Source organism: Silurus aristotelis (genome assembly GCF_946808225.1).
Source record: "Silurus aristotelis genome assembly, chromosome: 26".
In the NCBI taxonomy this organism is placed as follows: domain Eukaryota; kingdom Metazoa; phylum Chordata; class Actinopteri; order Siluriformes; family Siluridae; genus Silurus; species Silurus aristotelis.
The window spans coordinates 2,928,095-2,948,094 of record NC_139599.1 but is presented as its reverse complement, the minus strand read 5'-3'; the positions used below and the strand labels follow the sequence as shown (position 1 = coordinate 2,948,094).

At 39.6% G+C, this 20,000-nt stretch overlaps 1 protein-coding gene across 4 annotated transcripts in view; it reads left to right on the top strand.

Annotated features, from left to right (window-relative positions):
* The window catches only part of dcc (DCC netrin 1 receptor), a 242,443-nt gene extending 236,871 nt beyond the window's left edge, over positions 1–5,572 (top strand). For all 4 annotated transcript variants that reach the window (XM_083531092.1, XM_083531093.1, XM_083531091.1 and 1 more), the window contains exons 28-29: positions 2,324–2,466; positions 5,217–5,572. In XM_083531092.1, the coding sequence (XP_083387218.1) occupies positions 2,324–2,466; positions 5,217–5,306 (233 nt within the window). In that variant the 3' untranslated portion in view covers positions 5,307–5,572. The remainder of the gene's footprint in view (positions 1–2,323; positions 2,467–5,216) is intronic.
* Positions 5,573–20,000: the final 14,428 nt, after the last annotated feature.

Below are 20,000 nucleotides of genomic sequence, written 5' to 3'. Positions count from 1 at the left end.
GATCCATCAGTGTTTTACTAACACTCTGGATTTTTCCATCAGGATCTTCTTTGTGATTTTTCCAGCACAGCAGGCCAGAGGATGTTCACTTGTTACAGCTGTTTCACTGCTTCTGCATCAAACCGTCATGGCCGCCTTCCCAAAAGCAGAGCTCTACTGCTAACACAACGCTAGCATTAAACACACACAAGTACAAGCTACTTATATATCTGATGATTCCTCACAATTATCTCTCTTTTTGTCTAGCAATCTATCCATCCTGTTATTCATCCCTATCTATCTTACCATTCATCTATATTTATCTATGATAAGCTCTATCAATTTAACTCCATCCATGCATCCATGCATCCATTCATCTATCTATCTATCTATCTATCTATCTATCTATCTATCTATCTATCTATCTATCTATCTATCTATCTATCTATCTATGTATCTATCTATCTATCTATCTATCTATCTATCTATCTATCTATCTATCCATCCATCCATCCATCCATCCATCCATCCATCCATCCATCCATCCATCCATCCATCCATCCATCGAGTCTGCAGCAGATTTCATGTAAAGCGTAAATACAATTTTAGTTTTTTTTTTTACGAGAAATGAAACTATTTTGCGTTTGTCCTTGATCACACGTTAGGGTCGCATTTTCAAACGTCATATCCAGAAAGATAACACGTTTCTCTCACGCTGCTGTGGGTTATGCTGCTGAGTCCTGTGATTACTGAGTCCATTTGCATGTAATAAATAGAAGGAGATTTTTAGGCCACTGTGTGTGTGTGTGTGTGTGTGTGTGTGTGTGTGTGTGTGTGTGTGTGTGTGTGTGTGTGTGTGTGTGTGTGTGTGTGTGTGTGTGTGTGTGTGTGTGTGTGAAAATGCACATGCTTGTGAAATCTCAAGTGATTAAGATGATAGGAAATGTGACTGCATGCTTTTGTAGATGATCGGTTTGGCAGGTTCTTAGCCGTGATGGGAAGATCGGATCATTTCAGTGACTCGGTTCTTTGATTCTCATTCATTAAAATGAACGATTCTTTTTTTGGAGTCATTTAGTTCCTTTGATCAGAAATAATATAAAAATATAGCATTTTCAATAAGCAGATTCCCCAACATACATACACCAACTCTGACTAGACAAGGACAAATGATGATAAACAGAACGAGTAGCTTCATATCTATTGCTCCGTTTCGTTCGTTCTTTTGTCATGTGACTCCCATAATTATTGTAACGTTGTCAAAAAAAAGAAACGGCAATGGAAGTCACATGATAAATGACAAACGACTCGAACTAGAAGAGTTGAGAGGTAAAACTACTTAATTCCGTTTCCTGTACATAACCTACAGAGATCTTGCTATGCTTTGCTCATGCGTGTCCAGTGTGGCAAAAGTATTGGCACCCATGTATAGCAAAGCTAATATGCCTTTGGTTTGAAACGCTTTAAATAAAGAAGGACTTTATAAAAAGAATAGAATTGTGCCATAAAATCTCATGCGTTATACGGTATATTGTAAAATAAAAAAGTAATAGATTTTTAAACCATGAATAACGAGTATGAGTGTTTAAACACAAGGCCCCCTGTTGGATTTGTCTTTTTTTTTTTTTCTTTTCTCCACCCTCCCCACGTACTCGATAGGCGTTTGATGGCGAGAGTGGAGCGCCAGCAGGGACTAATAAAAGCCAGCGTGAAGGAGGATGCGCTCTATTACAGTTCATCGAGCTCCCCTCAATCTTTTTCTCCATCTCTCAGTCTCTCCTTGAGCAGGTGCTGGCAATTTCCAGTGTTAAATTATGCAGATAATGCCCAGCCCAGGTATCTAATTAAGATGAAGCAGAGGGTGGTGGGTGGTTAGAAGTTCTGGAGCGGTACAGAGCGCTGAGATCGCTGCTGTCCGTCAATTATACACACACACACACACACACACACACACACACACACACACACACACACACACACAGAAATCCGGTCTTCAAAGAGCAAAAGGGCCGGCTTGTGGATGATTAGGGGTCCATGCACACCATCAACACGTCCATCTGTCTTGTCTCACCTGTTGCCAGACTGACAGATTTTACTATTTGCGCTGTCGTTAGCCAACTCCTGGGCCAACCGCGGAGTCTGGTGTTAAGCTGGATTAATCCGCTCGAGCTTTATGCGTTTGTCGGTTCCGATTAGGTTCCCAGCAGCGCTGATTTACCGCGAGTTCACTGCTTCATTTTGTGCAATAAACGTCGAATTTAACACCCCGTCCCTCTGATGAATGTATCTAGGAGAAGGAATTCTCGTACGAGCGTCTGTTAATTAAAAATATATGTCCTCGTAGGTGGCAGCCTCCCAAAACCCCAAGTCAAGACAGCGTCGTTAGGACAGGCTGGGAAAGCCAGATCACCGCTACTTCCTGTCTCCGTTCCAACAGCCCCCGAAACCGCAGAGGAAGGCCAGAAACCAGCAGAAGACCCCGCAAGTGTGAGTCTCTCAAACACTCACACACACACACACACACACACACACACAATGAATTTGAACACCTTGAAATAAGAAGCTCATTAGATGCTGCATCTCAACAGGAAGCTCTTCCTTCTGACTCATTAATTGTGATTAAGCTCTAATTGTGGGTTGGGCTGCGTCTCATTACTGTGTAACGGGAGCACTCGGGTTACAAACGCCATCTTTAAGCTGTTTCACTCTGCAGGGGGGTTCAGGAGGTTCTTTAATAAATACGGTGGTTACTACTGGATCGTACACTGCTACTTCTTCGATTCAGAGGCAGAGTCAGTTTTCACTGCAATTTAATGAGTGCTATTTTAAAGGAGCGGTTATTCTCAGAACGAAGCACAAATGCCAGTGAAATTCTCAACCGAGCAGCATTCACTTCTAAATTGAGTTTACTTTTAAAAAAGTGCAGACCTGATGGATATCTCAAGGTGGAGCTTTTTTCCAGAATGAAAAATAAATAAATAGAAAAATATATTGGTTTTCCTATTAGTTTTTCTTAGTTACTATACTCAGTAAGTGCATTTTTAAAAACAATCAGCACAACACACTGGATTACTTCTACAAGCCTGTACTCTTCTCAAAATCCTTCGTTCATCTCTCAAAAGTTAATATTTGTGTCAATGAACATCTCGTTCCCATTAGAATAAGACAAGTCCTTTTGTCATTGTTTACAAACAAGATCGTCACAATGTTCAGTCATGTGCACAGTTTCGGTGTTTCCTAATGTGAACGGTTTGGATTATAATGAACAAAAATCATATTCATTTAAAGGCTGAGTTTCTTCTGTTTGGTATCTATGGTTTTTAACAGCACAAATGTACACATTACTGTATGTGGGATATTGATTGTAAGACACCAGACAGGATTCACGCTTTTACTGTAGTGTACTAGTGTTCCTTCACTTCCTGGTTTTACATCCATTTTTAGAAATTGTAATTCTGTGTTTTACTGTCGCCAATCGAAGGTTCAGAAGATTCACCTTTGACCTGTTTCAGAGAACAAGATGATCACTGGTTGATCTTGATGCCGTTCACTCGCCTTCATTAGTGACATTCAAGATTTAACATTGTGACGAACTTGTTTGTGAACATGGCAATGAGATGTTCATTGACACAAACACTAACTTTTGAGAGATAAACTAAGGATTTTGAGAAAAGTACAGGCATTTGCAGGAAATCTATTGTTTGGTGCTGAAACTAATCGTTTCGAAAAACCACTTACTGATCTGGAAATATTAAGAATGACGAGAAATTCTGCAACGCAATTGAGAAAAACTGAAATTAGCCTGACTTGAACGTATGCTATTTTAATAGCGTGATTTAGTTTTGTAAGCCTTCGAGATGAACTTCTGTTGATTTTGGGGAAATGAACTAATACTCGAAAAAAACTTGCATTCCATGGATTTTCATTTTTTCGACCCATAGAATGTACATGACAAGAGCATCTTGATGTATCTGAAACGCATCTTCGATGCAAACTCGCATTCAAAACAGCACAAAGAAAAGTTGAAAAAAGTTCTCAGTTTAGCACCATGGACAGCAACTCTGGCTGACCTTTTACTATATTTATATTTCATGAACAAGTATCTTTGTTTGCACTGGTGCTAAAGCCAAGGTCATATATTAATAATGCAATATAAATAAGTCACAGTCAGCGTACGTACACACACTGAGGGCAGCTTCGGGGACGTAGAGAGAAAAAGAAACAGGATTGAGAATAGCAGGTGATGGAGAAGATCGCTCTTCCTGAAGGTCAGCTGATGTCTCTTCTGATATCGCACAGCTTAATAACTGGCTTGAGGAGTTCGAGAAATAAGTCTCGTAATGCTCACATGCCTTTTATTCCCACCAGGACAAACAGTATAGTGCAGGATTTTCTACATAGCATAGCACAGCTTAAAAAGGAACACGTCAAAACGTGTCAAAAATGATAAAAAAAAATAAAAAATGTGGACATTTCATAACGTTTGCATTTAATAACTTGGACAGGGCTGGTTCTGATTATCTTGTATTTGATGGTTTTTAAGGCACACAAATATTTTATTATTTAATATACAATAAACTCAGTAAAAGGCAGAAACAGACAAGAATTGGACAGTAAATGACTGGAAGTAAATACTGTTGTGTCCAAATGGGACATTTTCTTCTCTAACAGAAGAACTTGTATAAAAAAAGGAGATCAGGAGAGCAGACACAGTCAAACATCGAGGTAAACGTTAAATTGTTTTGACGTTGTTTTGGATCAGGGAATCCCGAACCAACATGGCTGCCGTTCCATACTTCAACATACACCAATGCAGTTCCATCTGGACTGCGGCTCATTGGAACCGACTTCAACGTACAACAAGACAATGAGCCGAATCGTACGTCCGAACACTGTAAGCGTTATTTAGAGAGCAAACAGTCGCCTGGAGTGATATCTCTCATGGAACAACCTGCCCAGTCACTGCACCTAAATCCTATTGAACTTCTCTGGAATGCACTGGATCACAAAGAAAACTCCAACTAGTAAAGGACATATTTGGCGAGACAGAAAAGTATTCCAGCTGAATGTTTGGAGAAACAAACTGTCCAGATGTCGATTGTGTGTAAAGCTGCTCTTCATGTTAAGGCAGGATTTTTTTGTGAAAATGAAAGTACACCCTCTTTCTATGGTTTTATTTATCAGAACATAATCGGGACATGTTCTAACTTTACCCTGATGATGTTCTTTACCTACAGGTGTATGAGCAGGACGACCTGAGCGAACAGATGGCCAGTCTAGAGGGACTGATGAAGCAGCTGAACGCCATCACCGGCGCCGCATTTTAACGTCTGGGAAGAACCGGCGGAAGCTGTGATCTAGCGCAGAGCCGGCACGCCATGAACTGGGCCACCCACTTGTGACTTTTCAGATTCTCCGGTGTCCCTGTTCCGGCCTTTTCTCCACTCATGCGTTCTTCAGCAAAAAACCCTGCGATGAGACAAAAAAAAAAAAAAAAGGGAAACATTTTTTTTAAACAACCACACACAAGAAAGGAGCGTTTTTCTTTTTCTTTTCATTAAAAACAGAGCTCTGTTTGGAGCTGAACCACCTCGAGACGATTCTCTCACCGACGTTTCTGTCTTTTTTCCTTTCTCCACTCACCCTGCAGCTTTGGCGAATATAAATACAATGGAGAGAACTGGGGTCAGAAAATGACATGTTGTTTTCTCAGGTCCGTCTCTCTGCTGCTCTGTCGCTCCATAAACTTTCCGGAAAACTTTGCTGCGCTTTTCCAAAACACGGCGCGATTTAGATTTTGTGACACAACGAGCCCGGGAAATAAACAGTCCGTTTCGTTGCAGATATACCTCCATTTCCTGACCAGAAGTTTGACCTTCTAAGACTGTGTTATAATGCACAACTGATCGTCCCCTGTATTACTGACAGTGTTCTGTTTTCCACACGAAGGAGCCTAGAAACAGTGAAACGCAGCAAGAAGCTACGGCAGCCGTGGACCGAGAGGCGAGACGTCGCGGCTGGAAATCAAACAAGCGCCGCGAACGAGCAATTTCGCTTCCACCCAGGCTGTTATTTTACAGCTACACCACGTCTGCGCTCCAAACCGTGATGGCGGTCTTGCAAATAAAAGACCCCGTCACATCAAAACGTTGTCGACAGCAGAACACGTCTGCTGCAACAACACGTACCATCTTTTACTTTTCTCTTACAAATGTTTGGATGTGCCTCGATTTTTATTTCCCCCCTTTATTTATTGATGCTGTCTAATAGCGGCATATATAATTTTATTTTATTTTTCGTATTGTTTTTTTTTTTTCTTTTGGAATTGCACTTGCGCAAAAACCTGCCAGAGAGAAGGAGAAACATTCGCAGGGCAAAATACGGCGAAAAACCGGGGGGGGTAGAAGAAGAAAAAGAAAACCGCCCGCGTCCTGTCGTGTCCGCAACAAGGCGTGGCAACTACGTCAGATATTTTTCTTGTTCGCTGTACATGTGTAAACATTACCATGGACGAAATCATGAACACTGTAGCAACACAATAGAATATGCTGTTTCTTTTGTATTGTACAGTAACATAGAGCAATTGAAGGGGAGATCCATAGAGTTCCATAGCTCCATAGAGGTTTTAGGGATGTTTTTTTCGAGGGCTGGGGTAGGGGGGCATTAGGGTGGGTAGAAGGGCAAACGGAGGGCTTTTAACCAGGAAATTTAATATATTGTTTCGAGTGTTGCTCGATAATTTATCAACATAATGTGTCCATTTTATAAACGATTTCTCCGAACAAACAGAAAGGAGTGCCTACTAAACCCCTCACGCTAGTACGGGCTTCCTCGACGAGGAACGACCGAGCCAACGAAGGTTCACAGTTAGATCGATCTGTTATCATGTTTTCTTCTTAATTCCTTTAATTTTCCATTATAAATAGATGTTTAATTAATACCAATTACGCATCAGGTTGCCATTAAAGGAAAAAATAAAACAAATCAGGCAATCGTTTATTAAGCTAGTTAGTAAATTTAATATAATTCCTTCAATTCGGATGTTTTTTGACTAATAAATTGAGCGAAACGCCCCGCCGATTCTAACGTTTCTAACCAAACCCCATACTGTGACAAACTTTTTATATAAGAAAGCGAAATCCGATCTCGTATACGTATTTTTCCATCCTTCTTAAATTGTCTGATTTTAGCGTTGTTAACCGAACTAGAGTAGACGTTGAACGGTACAAGTGTACATTTTGTTGCCATGTGAACGAGGGGAGAACGTTTGCGCACCTTGAAAAGTGTGAAACGAACCCCAACGCCCTTCAGCCATTTCTACCCACGACGTTGTATACAATTGCTGGTTTTGTAATGCACTGTAGAACAGTCTAATGGTCCTTTTTTATATAGAAACGTTATTTCAATTGTGCATTCTTTTGGTTTGATAAATAAAGATTTTGATAATAAAAAATAATTAAAAAAACAAGCATCACTTCTTTGGATACGTCATTTTGTTTTGAAATGTCTTGAAAAGTTGAGGTCCGTTGTACCACACGTCCTTCAGTGCAGTGACCCTTGAGGGTGTGATAATGAGCTCCAGATTTGGATCAGGTGTTTTAGGATTAGAGAAATTCGAAACCGCTGAGCATTTGGGAGTTGAGAAACCTTGTCTTCTCCGTCGCTACAATAAAGCGTCGTGGCTCAGGCTCGGCCCCCTCACCCTGCGACGCGTACCTGAGGCAGGAGAGCAGATGCTGAGTAAATGGGTGTGATTAATGGGGGAGTAGTCTGGCATATGCTGCACCAGATGCCTCGGTCTGGCCGCCAGGAGAGCCGCCAGTACCAGAGCTGCGTCATGAAGCTCTTCAGCAGGTGATAGCTATTAAAATATGTCACTATCCATTAATAACCTGGTGAATAGCTCGATAGCTGAGTGAAACTTTTTTCCAAACACTTGGATTTCATGGTCATTGGTATCGACGGTGTATAAGTCAAAATCTTGTACGATTAAGTGTGTTTTCAAGAAAATTGTGTAGATTGTGTAGACACAGTTTTCTACGTCTAGGAGTTAATTACTGGAATGGTATCAGGCTTTGCTGTTAATCTGAGACTAGCGATCACCCACAGTGTTTGGTAGCTATCAGTGGAGGACAATAAGTAAGTAAATGGAATTAACTACGTACTTATGTAGCTTTGACTTCACTACCTTAAAGTCAAATATTTAACTTTTTTCTCAACTACATTTTGCGAAATCGGTCGTTACTTTTTATTTATGAGGATAAAAACTTAAATTCACACCTATATTTTCCTGCATACTGCATCAATGCTTCCGAGGTGATGAAGAGGACTCTCAGCATCCTCCCAGATGTTCAGGACAACATACACAGCAGGACATTTTGCAGCTTTTAAACAGTACAGAGATTTCTCCAGGGCTGATCGCACGCAGGGCGACTTTTGGCCACTTAAACGTACATATTCCTTTGCAGTATAGTAGATTTCCATAAAGAAAACCAGCAATGCAGGTGAGAGGAGGAGAAGGAGGAGAAGTTTTCCTGTGGCACACATCACACCTGGTTAATGTTGATTTTATTTGAAAGGAAATAACATTTAAAATCAAAACTTTACTATTACATTTGAATATATGTTCTATTTTATTTGTATTATCTGCAACAAAACAGGACCTTCATCGGTCCAAGTTTTTTAATGACCTTATCTCAATAAATACTGAAAATAGTGTCATGATTGTCTTAAATCGAATGGATTTTATATGGACCAAAATATTGGGACGTCTGAATTTTCCAGTCATATGTGGTTCTTTCCCAAACTGTTACCACACAATTGAAGGCACACAATTGTGTAGGACATTTCTGAATGCAGTAGCATGAGATTTTCTCTTCACTTGAATTAGAAGACCCAAAATTGTACCAGCATGACACTCCCCCCGTACACAAAGTAACTCCATGAAGATATGCTTTACACGGGTTAGACTGGGATAGAGGTCGATCGATAAGTGTTCTTCTATGGCCGATGCCGATATTTAGAAATCAGGGCAGCAGAATAACCGATATATAATGCAGATTTTTTCGGCCAATATGTTTGTCCACAAACTTGTCAATATAATGTAAACAAATTTCAAATCTTTTCACTATGAAAAATCCCAAATAAACTACAGACATGAAGGAAATCATTTTAGAAAAGTGACCTTTTGTTGACCTTGCCCCGTTTACAATTCTAAAAACTCAAATCCTAAAAACAATCGACCACTCGTTCTTTAGATGTGACGCCAATGAGAATGTTGAAGCTCGAACCAACACATGGACAGACAGATGGGAGAAATTATAACTACCCAAAAATTTTAATAATATGTTTGTATGACAAACAAGCTGAAAGCTGTATCTGTTGTTCTACTGAACTGTATTCGATATTTGTCCTTGCTGTGACCTCAACCACATTTTTGACTCTGTTCCAAGTTTGTATCAGCTGATTTTTTTTTGTTCAAAATATTTAACCGCTCGTCCATGAGATATCACACTGACCAGACGAGCGGACAGATGGACGACAATCTGAAAACAGAATGCCTCCTGCACTCGGTATAAAATCATTTTAAAGAAAATGTTTGTGGTCTTTTTGGACCGTCCAAAGTTTTCAAATGAAGCGTAAATCAGCAGTTACATTGTGCAGCCGGTGTAAACATGTCTTACACTGAGAGACAAAACAACCGTCAACCGAGCCGATTTTCAAACGTGTTATGGTCATTTTGTGGCTTTGTGTGTTAAAGCAGTCAAAGCCACTGTGCCACAGAGCTATTAGCTATCCAGGCTAGGAACATTTGTGTGTGAGTGTGTATACACACATCCCATGTCTCTAGCCAGTAGGAACACATCCAAATAAGCAGGGTACATTATTGTTTACCATACCTCAGAAATGCTACTTGAACCTAATCAGAATGTACTGAACCTAATATCTCTAATAAGATGAGACTTTGTTGATCAATTATGACTGCAACTCTCTCAGTCATTTTCCAGACCCCCACTTAATGCCCCTTCACCCCTCCCTATAGTACAGTATACATATAGTACAGTATATATATATATATATATATATATATATATATATATATATATATATATATATATATATATATATATATACACACACACACACACACACACACACACACACACACACACACACACATAGTGCCCATCTAAATACCTCAAATATCTGTTTATGACTTGGTTGGAATTTGTATCAATAACCCCTTTAGCTTTCAAGGTAATAATTCTTACAAATTTACAGAAATGTGACTCTATTCAACAGCAGGTTATTATCTCACACAATACTAAAATCGACTATCTTACCAAAAAAAAGAGAAAAATACAACACATTCTAATGACAAACACACAGTCATATGAAAATGAAAGTAATTATAGGATCTGGATGGAGCGTAAAAAACAAGTCCATTCCATCAGTACACAACCTGGGAGGAAACAATTCAGGACTGAAAAGCAAATTACCAACTAAAAGATGTTTGCAGAGCAGACGTGGTCTCACATTTCACAGTTCTCAGCTGTTTTTTTTTTTTTTATCGCCTGGAACGTTAATGAGTGTCTTTATGACGACTTGTCAGACTTGAGAAATGAGAGACAGGCGAGACGCTGAGTTCTGCAGTTTTCAGCTGAATAAACAATTCACTAAACAACTTCGACATATTTTATTCCTTCTCGGGGTTGTAAGAATCTGCAGGTAGAGAAATGGCGCTTAAAAATGATGTTATGGAAGAATTATTTTTACTGGTTCCTTAACTTTTAGTAGCTACAAACTACATAGGAAAGATTTATTTCATAAACATAATCTAAATATGAATATAAGGCACATTATTAAAACAGGCTGATGAGAATATAATGATATTAATATACGAGGTGGTATTTAAAGGTTTCGAGACTAATGGTGTAACCGGTGCTATTCGGAACACTTGCGTTACCACGTCTGCGATTTCAACATGGACAGCAAGTTAGAACAAAGACATGCTGCAAGAGCAGAAGAACATCACCGCAAGACGAACGAGGGATCAGGAAGACCTTCACCGAGCTCAACCCCAGAAAATGTCAAAATCGTTCGGCAACTTGTGCATGATGATCATCAGAGAGCAATCCGCATGATCTCACATACACACCCACCCTACTCAACAGATTTGTCTCCTGCAGACTTCGCCCTCGTCCCGGAGATGAAGATGCAGCACAAAGGTCGCCGTTTTGACACCATTGGGGAGATCCGGCACGAATCACAGAAGACGATTGACACGCTACGAAAAGAAGACTTCCAGGATTTTGAATTAGACACAACAAAACTAAAAGAAAAGAAAAACAGTAGGAAATTTAGACAGAAATAGAAATGAGTTCTATGTTAATAAGAGGCTTTTATTAACAAAATACTTTGAAAGTTTTAATGTGTCATTTTAGAGTTCAAGTGAAACAGCACAAAGCTGAGAATAATAGAAAGCCCACCCGTGCTGATGACAAGAAAGACCACCCGTGCTTATGACAAGAAAGACCACCCGTGTTGTTAAGAAGAACGGGACTGATGACTAAAATGTTCAGGATTATAATAAGCATTAGAATAGCTATTGTAAGCCACTGCAGGATATTTAATTACCCTTTTAAGGGGTAACAGTCACCTTTTTTGTTTTCGCCATGAGGTATTATGAGCTTCTCGGCCTCACGCAGCTCTTTTTTTTTAATCAACAGGTCTAAAAACGTCGCACATTTTATTCATAAGACCTTCGTGCATATTTTACCAGGTCACCATGTGTTATCTGGAAAACAAAATCAGAGTTGTATGATACCTCCAAAGCTCTCGGTTGCTCAGTCAAAGCCGGGGCCACAGAGTTAATGGCGGAAATGCGGTGCTAATCAGACGGCACATAAAACCGCAGCCCTGCCAGCTCGATATTAATGAAGAGGAAGCCCTCAGGTGGGCTTTAATCAAAGCTTTAACAGTAAACGGCTTTTACACGCTTCACCTGGCTGCTCTCATCCGCATTGATAGCACCTTCTGATCCGCTTATTTCATCATCTCGACTCATAAACAGATCTCCGATTATTATGGGATGTTGCACATGAGGCATGGTCAAGAAAACAACATAGTAGGGAGGTTTGAGGCCACCATGAGCCATCAAAGAGCCATCAAAGAGCCATCAAAGAGCTTCAGAGGTTGAAAGTAATGGAGTACAAATACTTTGTTACTGTACTTAAGTAGATTTTTTCGGTATCAGTACTTTACTTTTTACTTTTACTCATTACATTTTTACACAAAAATATGTACTTTTTACTTCTTACATTTTCAAAACAGACTCGTTACTTTAGTGTTAATCTATTGATTTGGTGAAATATAATTTTTTTATTTTCACTGCGTGTCGATTTCAGCCGAACAACCGATTTCCTGTTACTGTGCGTCTTTTTCAATCCGCTGGTGTATAAAGTCCTGACCCTCACTCAAAACAGAAGATAAGAATCAGCAGCCAGAAAGCAGAAAGAAGTTTGGGGTTAATGTGGATGAGACAGAGGGAGTCAGTGATGAGAACATGACTGAGAACAGACACATTCCTGATCATCATCTTTTCTCTGCTTGTGTTCTGTATGTGGATCTTCAGCCTGGATACATTCATTCGGTAACAACATTTTTAATTAGTTTTTGTATTAATATATATATATATATGTGTGTGTGTATGTATGTATATATATATATATATATAAGCTTCCTGACTTGACTTGAAGAGGTGCAGTCTCTCCGGTATCACCTCAATAACTGTCCGTGTGGAAACATAGCATTTTAATGGCTTTTAATGATGTCCACACGTCTCTGCACTGTTATAGCCTTTATATTTAATCACTGTACATATGCTTAAGTCAAGTCAAGTCAAGTCAAGTTTATTTCTGTAAATAGAAAAATTGTCTCAAAGCAGCTTTACAGAAATCAACAGTTAAGGTGAATGGTGTGTATTTATCCCTGATGAGCAGCCGTGGCGAAAAACTCCCTTAGATGTAATGAGGAAGAAACCTTGAGAGGAACCAGACTCAAAAGGGGAACCCATCCTCATTTGGGTGACATCAAGAGTTTGATCATAAATCTTTCAACAATACAGAACACTGGAGAGTGAAAACTAACATGAGCCCTGGAGTATAAGATTATAAGTGATGTTCTTTCTGCAGTCTTATACAGTCTATATGGTTAGTAGCTCCTAGTTTTATAAGCTCAGCATTTGTGATCATCACAGATCCAGCATCAGCTTCTCCATGCCAGAGCCTTTAAACACTCCAGGAGGTCCAATGTCAAACTCCACACATGTAGTGGGATCCAATTGGAACTGGTACGTCTCTAGATGGTTCGGGATGTTTGCGAGTTCGGCATCTACTTCTTTAAAGGTCCATATTCTTCACGAGGTGGGAGGTGACTGGAGCTGGCCAAACCTCAGGATGCCTCGGGATGGGGAGGGAAAGAGAAGCAGTGGAGAGGAATTAGCGTAGCTGCTGTTCATGATATTAACAGCACAAGATGATAATGTGCATGTGATCAGATGTTCTGGAGCACAAGGTTATGATGTGAGACGTATGTTATGTGTATGCTTTGCTAAAAAGATATGTTTTTAATCTGCACTTAAACTGGGAGAGTGTGTCTGAGCCCCGAACACTGTCAGGAAGACTATTCCAGAGTTTAGGAGCTAAATGTGAAAACGATCTACCGCCTTTAGTGGACTTTGCTATTCTAGGAACTGCTAGAAGCCCAGAGTTTTGAGATTTCAGGGAGCGTGACGGATTGTAGCGTGTTAAAAGACTGTAGAGATACATGGAGATAATCCATTTAGTGCTTTATAAGTACATATATATCACATGCTGTAAATATGATACATGTTTAACACCTCCAAGCTGCCAGTTTTGGGCACCTGAGCAAGCACTTAACTCACTACTGCTCATTTAGTAAATGAGATCATTAAGAGTCGCTCGGGATAAACACTTCCAACAGGAAGTGGCTATATCTCGCTATCTTTGTCTCTGTGTCTCTTTTAGTAAATGTCTCTGTCTCACTGTATATTTCTCTCTCTTGCTGTCTCTCTATTTGTTTCTCACTTTTTCTAAAGCTGTGTCTGTGTCTCTTTGTCTTTGTCTCTGTCTTTCCTGCTTATTTACATGTCTAACAAAGTTTTGAGTTTTGAAGTAATGCCATTAGTGATCTATGATGAAAGACTTTCCTGGTTTGATTCTTACCTCTAGTTTCATATTGAACATTATAAGAAGTTTTGAAAGATCATTAAAATTGGTTGCTGGCAAATCATGGTATATCAGTGGTGCAGGTGTTAGAGATGTGGTCCTTGTACCTGAGTCACTTCTCATAGACTTCGAGTTACTGAGAGAATCAACAGGAAGGAGAAATTTTGACCCTCTACCATCATGATCTAAGAGAAAACAGTGGTCTCTTAACTATAGAAAAGCCAAGAGTCCAATAAGCAATGGCTTGTTTGCCACCCCTGTGGTAGTGTAGTGGTTAGTGATGTGGTCTCTGCTGTCTGACTCACCCGGTTCGATTCGAAGCGAATACAGATGTAAGTAGCACAAGTTGAACCCACATTGTAAATAACAGGAAGAAAGCAGGATTCGAACCCTGATCCTCACCATCAAGTCAAGTCAAGAGGTTTTTATTGTGATTTCTACTACACACACTGGTACACATTACACAGTAAAAACGAGACAAAGTTCCTCCGGAACCCTGGTGTTACACTAAACAACAACAAGCTACATAAAGTGCATCGAGTGCAACATAGTGCAAACAGTGCAGACAAAAAACAAGTCCAGACAGACAGTGCAGACAGAAAACACAAGACAAGACACAAAACCTGAGATAGTGCCAACTAGTATACCTACTGTATACTCTGAATATACAGTACTGTATGAGGAGAAATGTAAAAACTATACCCGGGAGTGAATATAAACAGACACAATATAGTGCAAAAAACAGCAGCAGTCAAGAGGTGCAAAAGACAGCATGTTAACAGTATAGTATAATAACAGTATAGTGTAATAAGAAACAGTAAAGGTGCAAAAAACAGCATGTAAACAGTGTAGTATGGTAGAGTATAAATAATAATAAATAAATGATGGTGGAATAGGCTGAGATGAGTAATGAGTGTGTGTCGAGTGTTAAGTCTAGGACTTCAGCGAGGCACCAGCCTTAACCCACTGAACCATGGAAGAGATCAGACTGGGAAGCATGTTTAGATGAGGCACAAGCCTTAAACCACTGAGTGACCACTGCTGAAAAGCATGTGTGCTTTTTTGGAGGGTTCATACTTTGTTTCATGGCAGCGCAGTAAGAAAGAAGGCATGTAGGTGTTTGGGGGTCGCTAAACAACAGCCGTGTTTTTTTATTCCACTTATACACTGCTAATGTGGTCCGGTCCACTTCAGCTGTGCCATTATACGAGCCATGCTTAAATCCTCAGTCGAAAGAAAATGTCTTTTCTTTCTCCACAACGGTCCCATGAATGTACAATAAATGACTAAAATTGGAGCGAGTCAAAAGTCAGGAAGATTTCAATTTTGTGTCAGGACTGAGGTCGTAGCCTTTCGAGGCACGTCTAATAAAATAGTTCTCGTCATCACAACGTCCAAGTGCTGTGTGTGTGTGTGTGTGTGTGTGTGTGTGTGTGTGTGTGTGTGTGTGTGTGTGTGTGTGTGTGTGTGTGTGTGTGTGTGTGTGTGTGTGTGTTAAACTGCCTTTCTTTCACACCATCACTTCTTTGTGTCCTACCTTTCATCCTTTTGACCCTTCTGTCTTCCTTCTCGTCCAACTCACTATTTTAAAGCAACTGTGAAAAGAAGGCACATAAAATCTAAGAAATTATCATTCTTTTTATCATCATTATCACTGGATATTATTCTGAAAAGCAGCTCAGAGCAGTCAATAGGATGCACTGTAATGCTTTGTTCTGTAATTTCCTGCACTGACATTTCCAAGTGTATGGAAATGACATACAAAAAAATTATGTGGCAAAAGTGAAAAGCACATCGAGGACTGTCTCATAAAAAAAAGCCTGAAGGGCAAAACTGACATTTACAAGAATTACGATTCCTTTATACAGCATATGTTTAAAATAAAGTGCAGTACAAAAACAACAGAAAGTTTGACTAGATCTAAACCTTTAGTTTAAAATAAAGGGAGATGAAAAAAGTCACCTCGTTTATTTTGGGGATTTTTGCCATCTAACTGCAAGTCAAATAGACGGAAAGATCCCATTATACTGTAATGAATCGTCTCCTGTTTGGCTCATTTACCTCGTTCGAGCTAATCTCATTAACTGTAAAAAATCTATGAAGAGCACTTTAAGATCTCTATATTTTATCACTTAAGACCTTCAGGAGAAAGCTGATATGAAGCTCCGACTACGGAAGCAGTTTTACTGTGTGCTGGCACAACAGATTTTCTGCTTAGACAAAAAACCTCCAATCAACGAATGCATTTGAAATCGGCACACTGGGTTTTTTTGTATATTATCCTGTGTCCTGTAAATGTTATACACGTACTGCAGGGGATTTTATTTATATGCTTTGGCAACGCAAACTCATTAGGTCTTTATGAGAATACACATTACTGACATTCTCTCATGTCCAGCGATGTAATCGCACTAATATACGGTATAACCCTTAATGCACATCCATCCAGCCATCGTTAGTTTGAAACCCAGGACCTGGGCGGTGGATGAGTAGATACCAGGTCGCAAGAACATTGTGGAGAAAAATATCTGACGTCAGTTTCGATATCACACTATAATTTGTGTGTTTTGCCCATTAAGAACCAGTATCCACATTTACATATAGGGTCATCTCAGAAAACATCATTTAAACACTTCAGCTATTTATTAATCAGTGTTACACAAACATACCTCGAAAGTGTCTTTAGTGAAGGAGAGAAGAAAGACCAAGCAATAGTGATGAAAATGATGACTTGATGACTTGTATTTCAAGTATGGTTTCATCATGGAATTGACGATGACTGTTACCAATGGCGACTTTATCTGTTATCTGTTTATTCTGCAGAAGTTGTAATTTTGTTGATGGTTAACGCAGTGTTCATGTGTACAATTTGATTTGTATTTTGGGAAATAAAACCTCACAAATCAACTGTTTTTGGCTTTTCACTAACATTGGTCTTGGTGTTGTGGACTAGTGCATCTTTGAGCCTGCGTTCAATACAAGTCAAATACTCAAGTACTGTTCAGATCAGATAGACTTTTACTCAAGTCATAATGGAATTGGTGACGCTGAACTTGTATTGGAGTGATGTTTTCGTGGTGTATATATGTGTATGTTTATGCATACATACATGGTCTGTTTAAGCAAGTGGCCAGCGTGTCCTAATACTGTTAGGCGGCGCACATGTCGCAGGCCAGTCCAGAGGCCGTAAATCAAGATGCCGTCCAACAGTGTTAGTGCGTGCGTGGAACAGCGTGTGGTGATCACGTTTTTTGTGAACGAAGATGTAAAACCCGCTGATATCTACAAATGGCCGTACGTCTGGTCATGATGGTTCACTGATGATGAAGTGAATCAGGCTGTCCTATTATGGTTCGGTTGTACCGGGAAATCTTTCTATGCCGAATCTTTCCAGACGTTAGTTAAACGTTGGGATAAGTGTAGAAATGTAACAGGGAAGTAAGACCCGGTTTGACTTAAACGCCTCTTGTATTTGTAAAAAAAATCAAAAATAAAAAAATAACTACAATGCAAACTGATCCGTGAATATTTTCAGAATGAGACCAAGTTATGTTCAGGTTTTATAAATCAGTTGGACTGAACAGTAACATATTTTTATTAAATTTTTTATTTATAATATAGGACCATTGCAACATTTGGACATTGTATTGCATCTGGATCATGGGTATGTAACAACAACCAAATAAATATTCCTTGCACTGAACAAAAACCAAATAAATATTTCTTGCTGATCCACAGCAAGTCTTATGTCTGTCCTGACTCTGAGAAGCCTGGGTTATACTTGTGCATGCACCTAAAGAGACAGCGACACACACTCAGTGCTCATCTGCAGCCGCTTACATTTATCTGGGCTACACAAGTTGAGGGTTGAGAGCTTTACTCAAGGGCCCAACAGTGGCAGCTTGGAGGTGCTCGAATTTAAACTCACGACCTTCCATCTAGAAGTCCAACATCTTGACCCCTGAGCTAACACTTCCAGTATTAAAGTATCACACACTAGACGGCATGTCCAAGCCAAAATGTCCATGTTGGTCAGGTTTCTCTCTCAAAACTTTCCAGGGTCATCAGGATTCCTGTCATGAGCAGCGTCTCAAACCAAAAGCTAACAGTCACATGGTGTTTAATCCCAGAAATCCTGAAGGCTGGTCTGAAAAAAACAGACCTTCCAGTACATAGAAAGGGTTTTAACATAGAATCTTATACTTAAAAAAAAAAAAAAAAAAACTAAAAAAGTAAATAAGTATGCATCTTGAAGTATTATTGGATGAAGGATAAATATTAGAGAGATTTTATAAGGCAGTTGAGTACAGAATTCTTCTCTATGGTGAATATTAAATACTATTTTGAGATATATATCTAATGGTTTGAAAAAAACAGGACGTAATTATGTAACTAAATAATCAATAAATATTAAACATAAAAATTTAAGCTATATAATTACATTTAGCATTTTGACATTCTTATCCGAAACGACTTAATTATCTAATTCATACAGTTGAGCAGTTGAAGGTTAAGGGTCTTGTTTACGGGCCCAGCAGGGGCATCTCAGTGGTGCAGGGATTTGAACTTACAACCTTCTGAGCATAAGTTCAACCACTAAGCAACCCCGACCCACATCATTAAATCAGTTAGTCTTTATCCAGAAGCTAGACTCACTCTAAAACAATAAGGCCATGGTCTGAGGACACCATTCCGCTGAAAACCTTGTTATAGAGGAATTATTAGAAATAAGCTGATGGAAAAAAGAGAGCGTTATTCTCTGTTTTAAGACGATCGAGGCTGTGACTCAGAGTTCAGACAGTCAGAGAAAGTTCATTTTACCACCTGAGTGTGAGAGAAAGTTCTTGACGCTCTGTTTGGGGATTGAGTTGAGATGATTTGGTGGTTTCAAGGATGCATAGTGCAGAGAGTGTTTACTGTGTGGGAGTTAATAGATGTGGATGCAACTGAAGTAATAAAGGTGAATGTAAGTAATAAAACTCTATGCTGGATTGGTTGCAGGGTTCTGAGGGTGATCTGCCGAGAGTGATCTTGAGAAGAAACAAAACTAAAGGTTTGAGCCACTTACCCTGAGTGAGCCTTTATACGTGGTGGTATCTAAAAGTTTTCGAGACTTGCTCTGTTTACTTTCAAAAAGAAGAACTTTACTTATTTACGTTTATAAACTAGAACCTTCGAAATAGTCCACTTGCACAGCAATACTGCACAGTGTTGTTCCTGCCACTTCTGGAACGTGTCCTGTCTGCTTTTTGAAACATGTCAAGCACCTTCTGCGTTTCACACCAGATCTACGCAACGGTGTCAAAACGGCGAGCTTTGAGCAGGGCGTGTGCGTAAGTGAGATCATGTGGATTTTTTCCGACGATCATCATGCACAAGTTGCTGAATGATTTTCATATTTTCGGGGGGTTGAGTTTGTTGAAGGTCGTCCCGTTCTCTCGTCGTCTTCCAGTGATGTTCTTCCGCTCTTGAAGAGCACGCCACTCAAAACACCTCGTACGACACGTTGAAACATCACCGTATGTCACGTCAAACGTGGCAGATTTGCCCAGTTCCATGCACGTGATTCTTACCGCTCGTTCCGTCTGACTCCGCCCTTCACCCTGAAATGCCAGGGTTTGATTAGGAACCGTGTACAAAAGATAGTTAAACAGCTAACAGGCAAATATCGGCATTAAGTCCAAAAAAATAGCAAATTAACATTATTCACACTTGATCCGATGGTGCTAATTCTCTCAAAGTGCAGCCTTTTTGAAAATGAATATCTTCGCT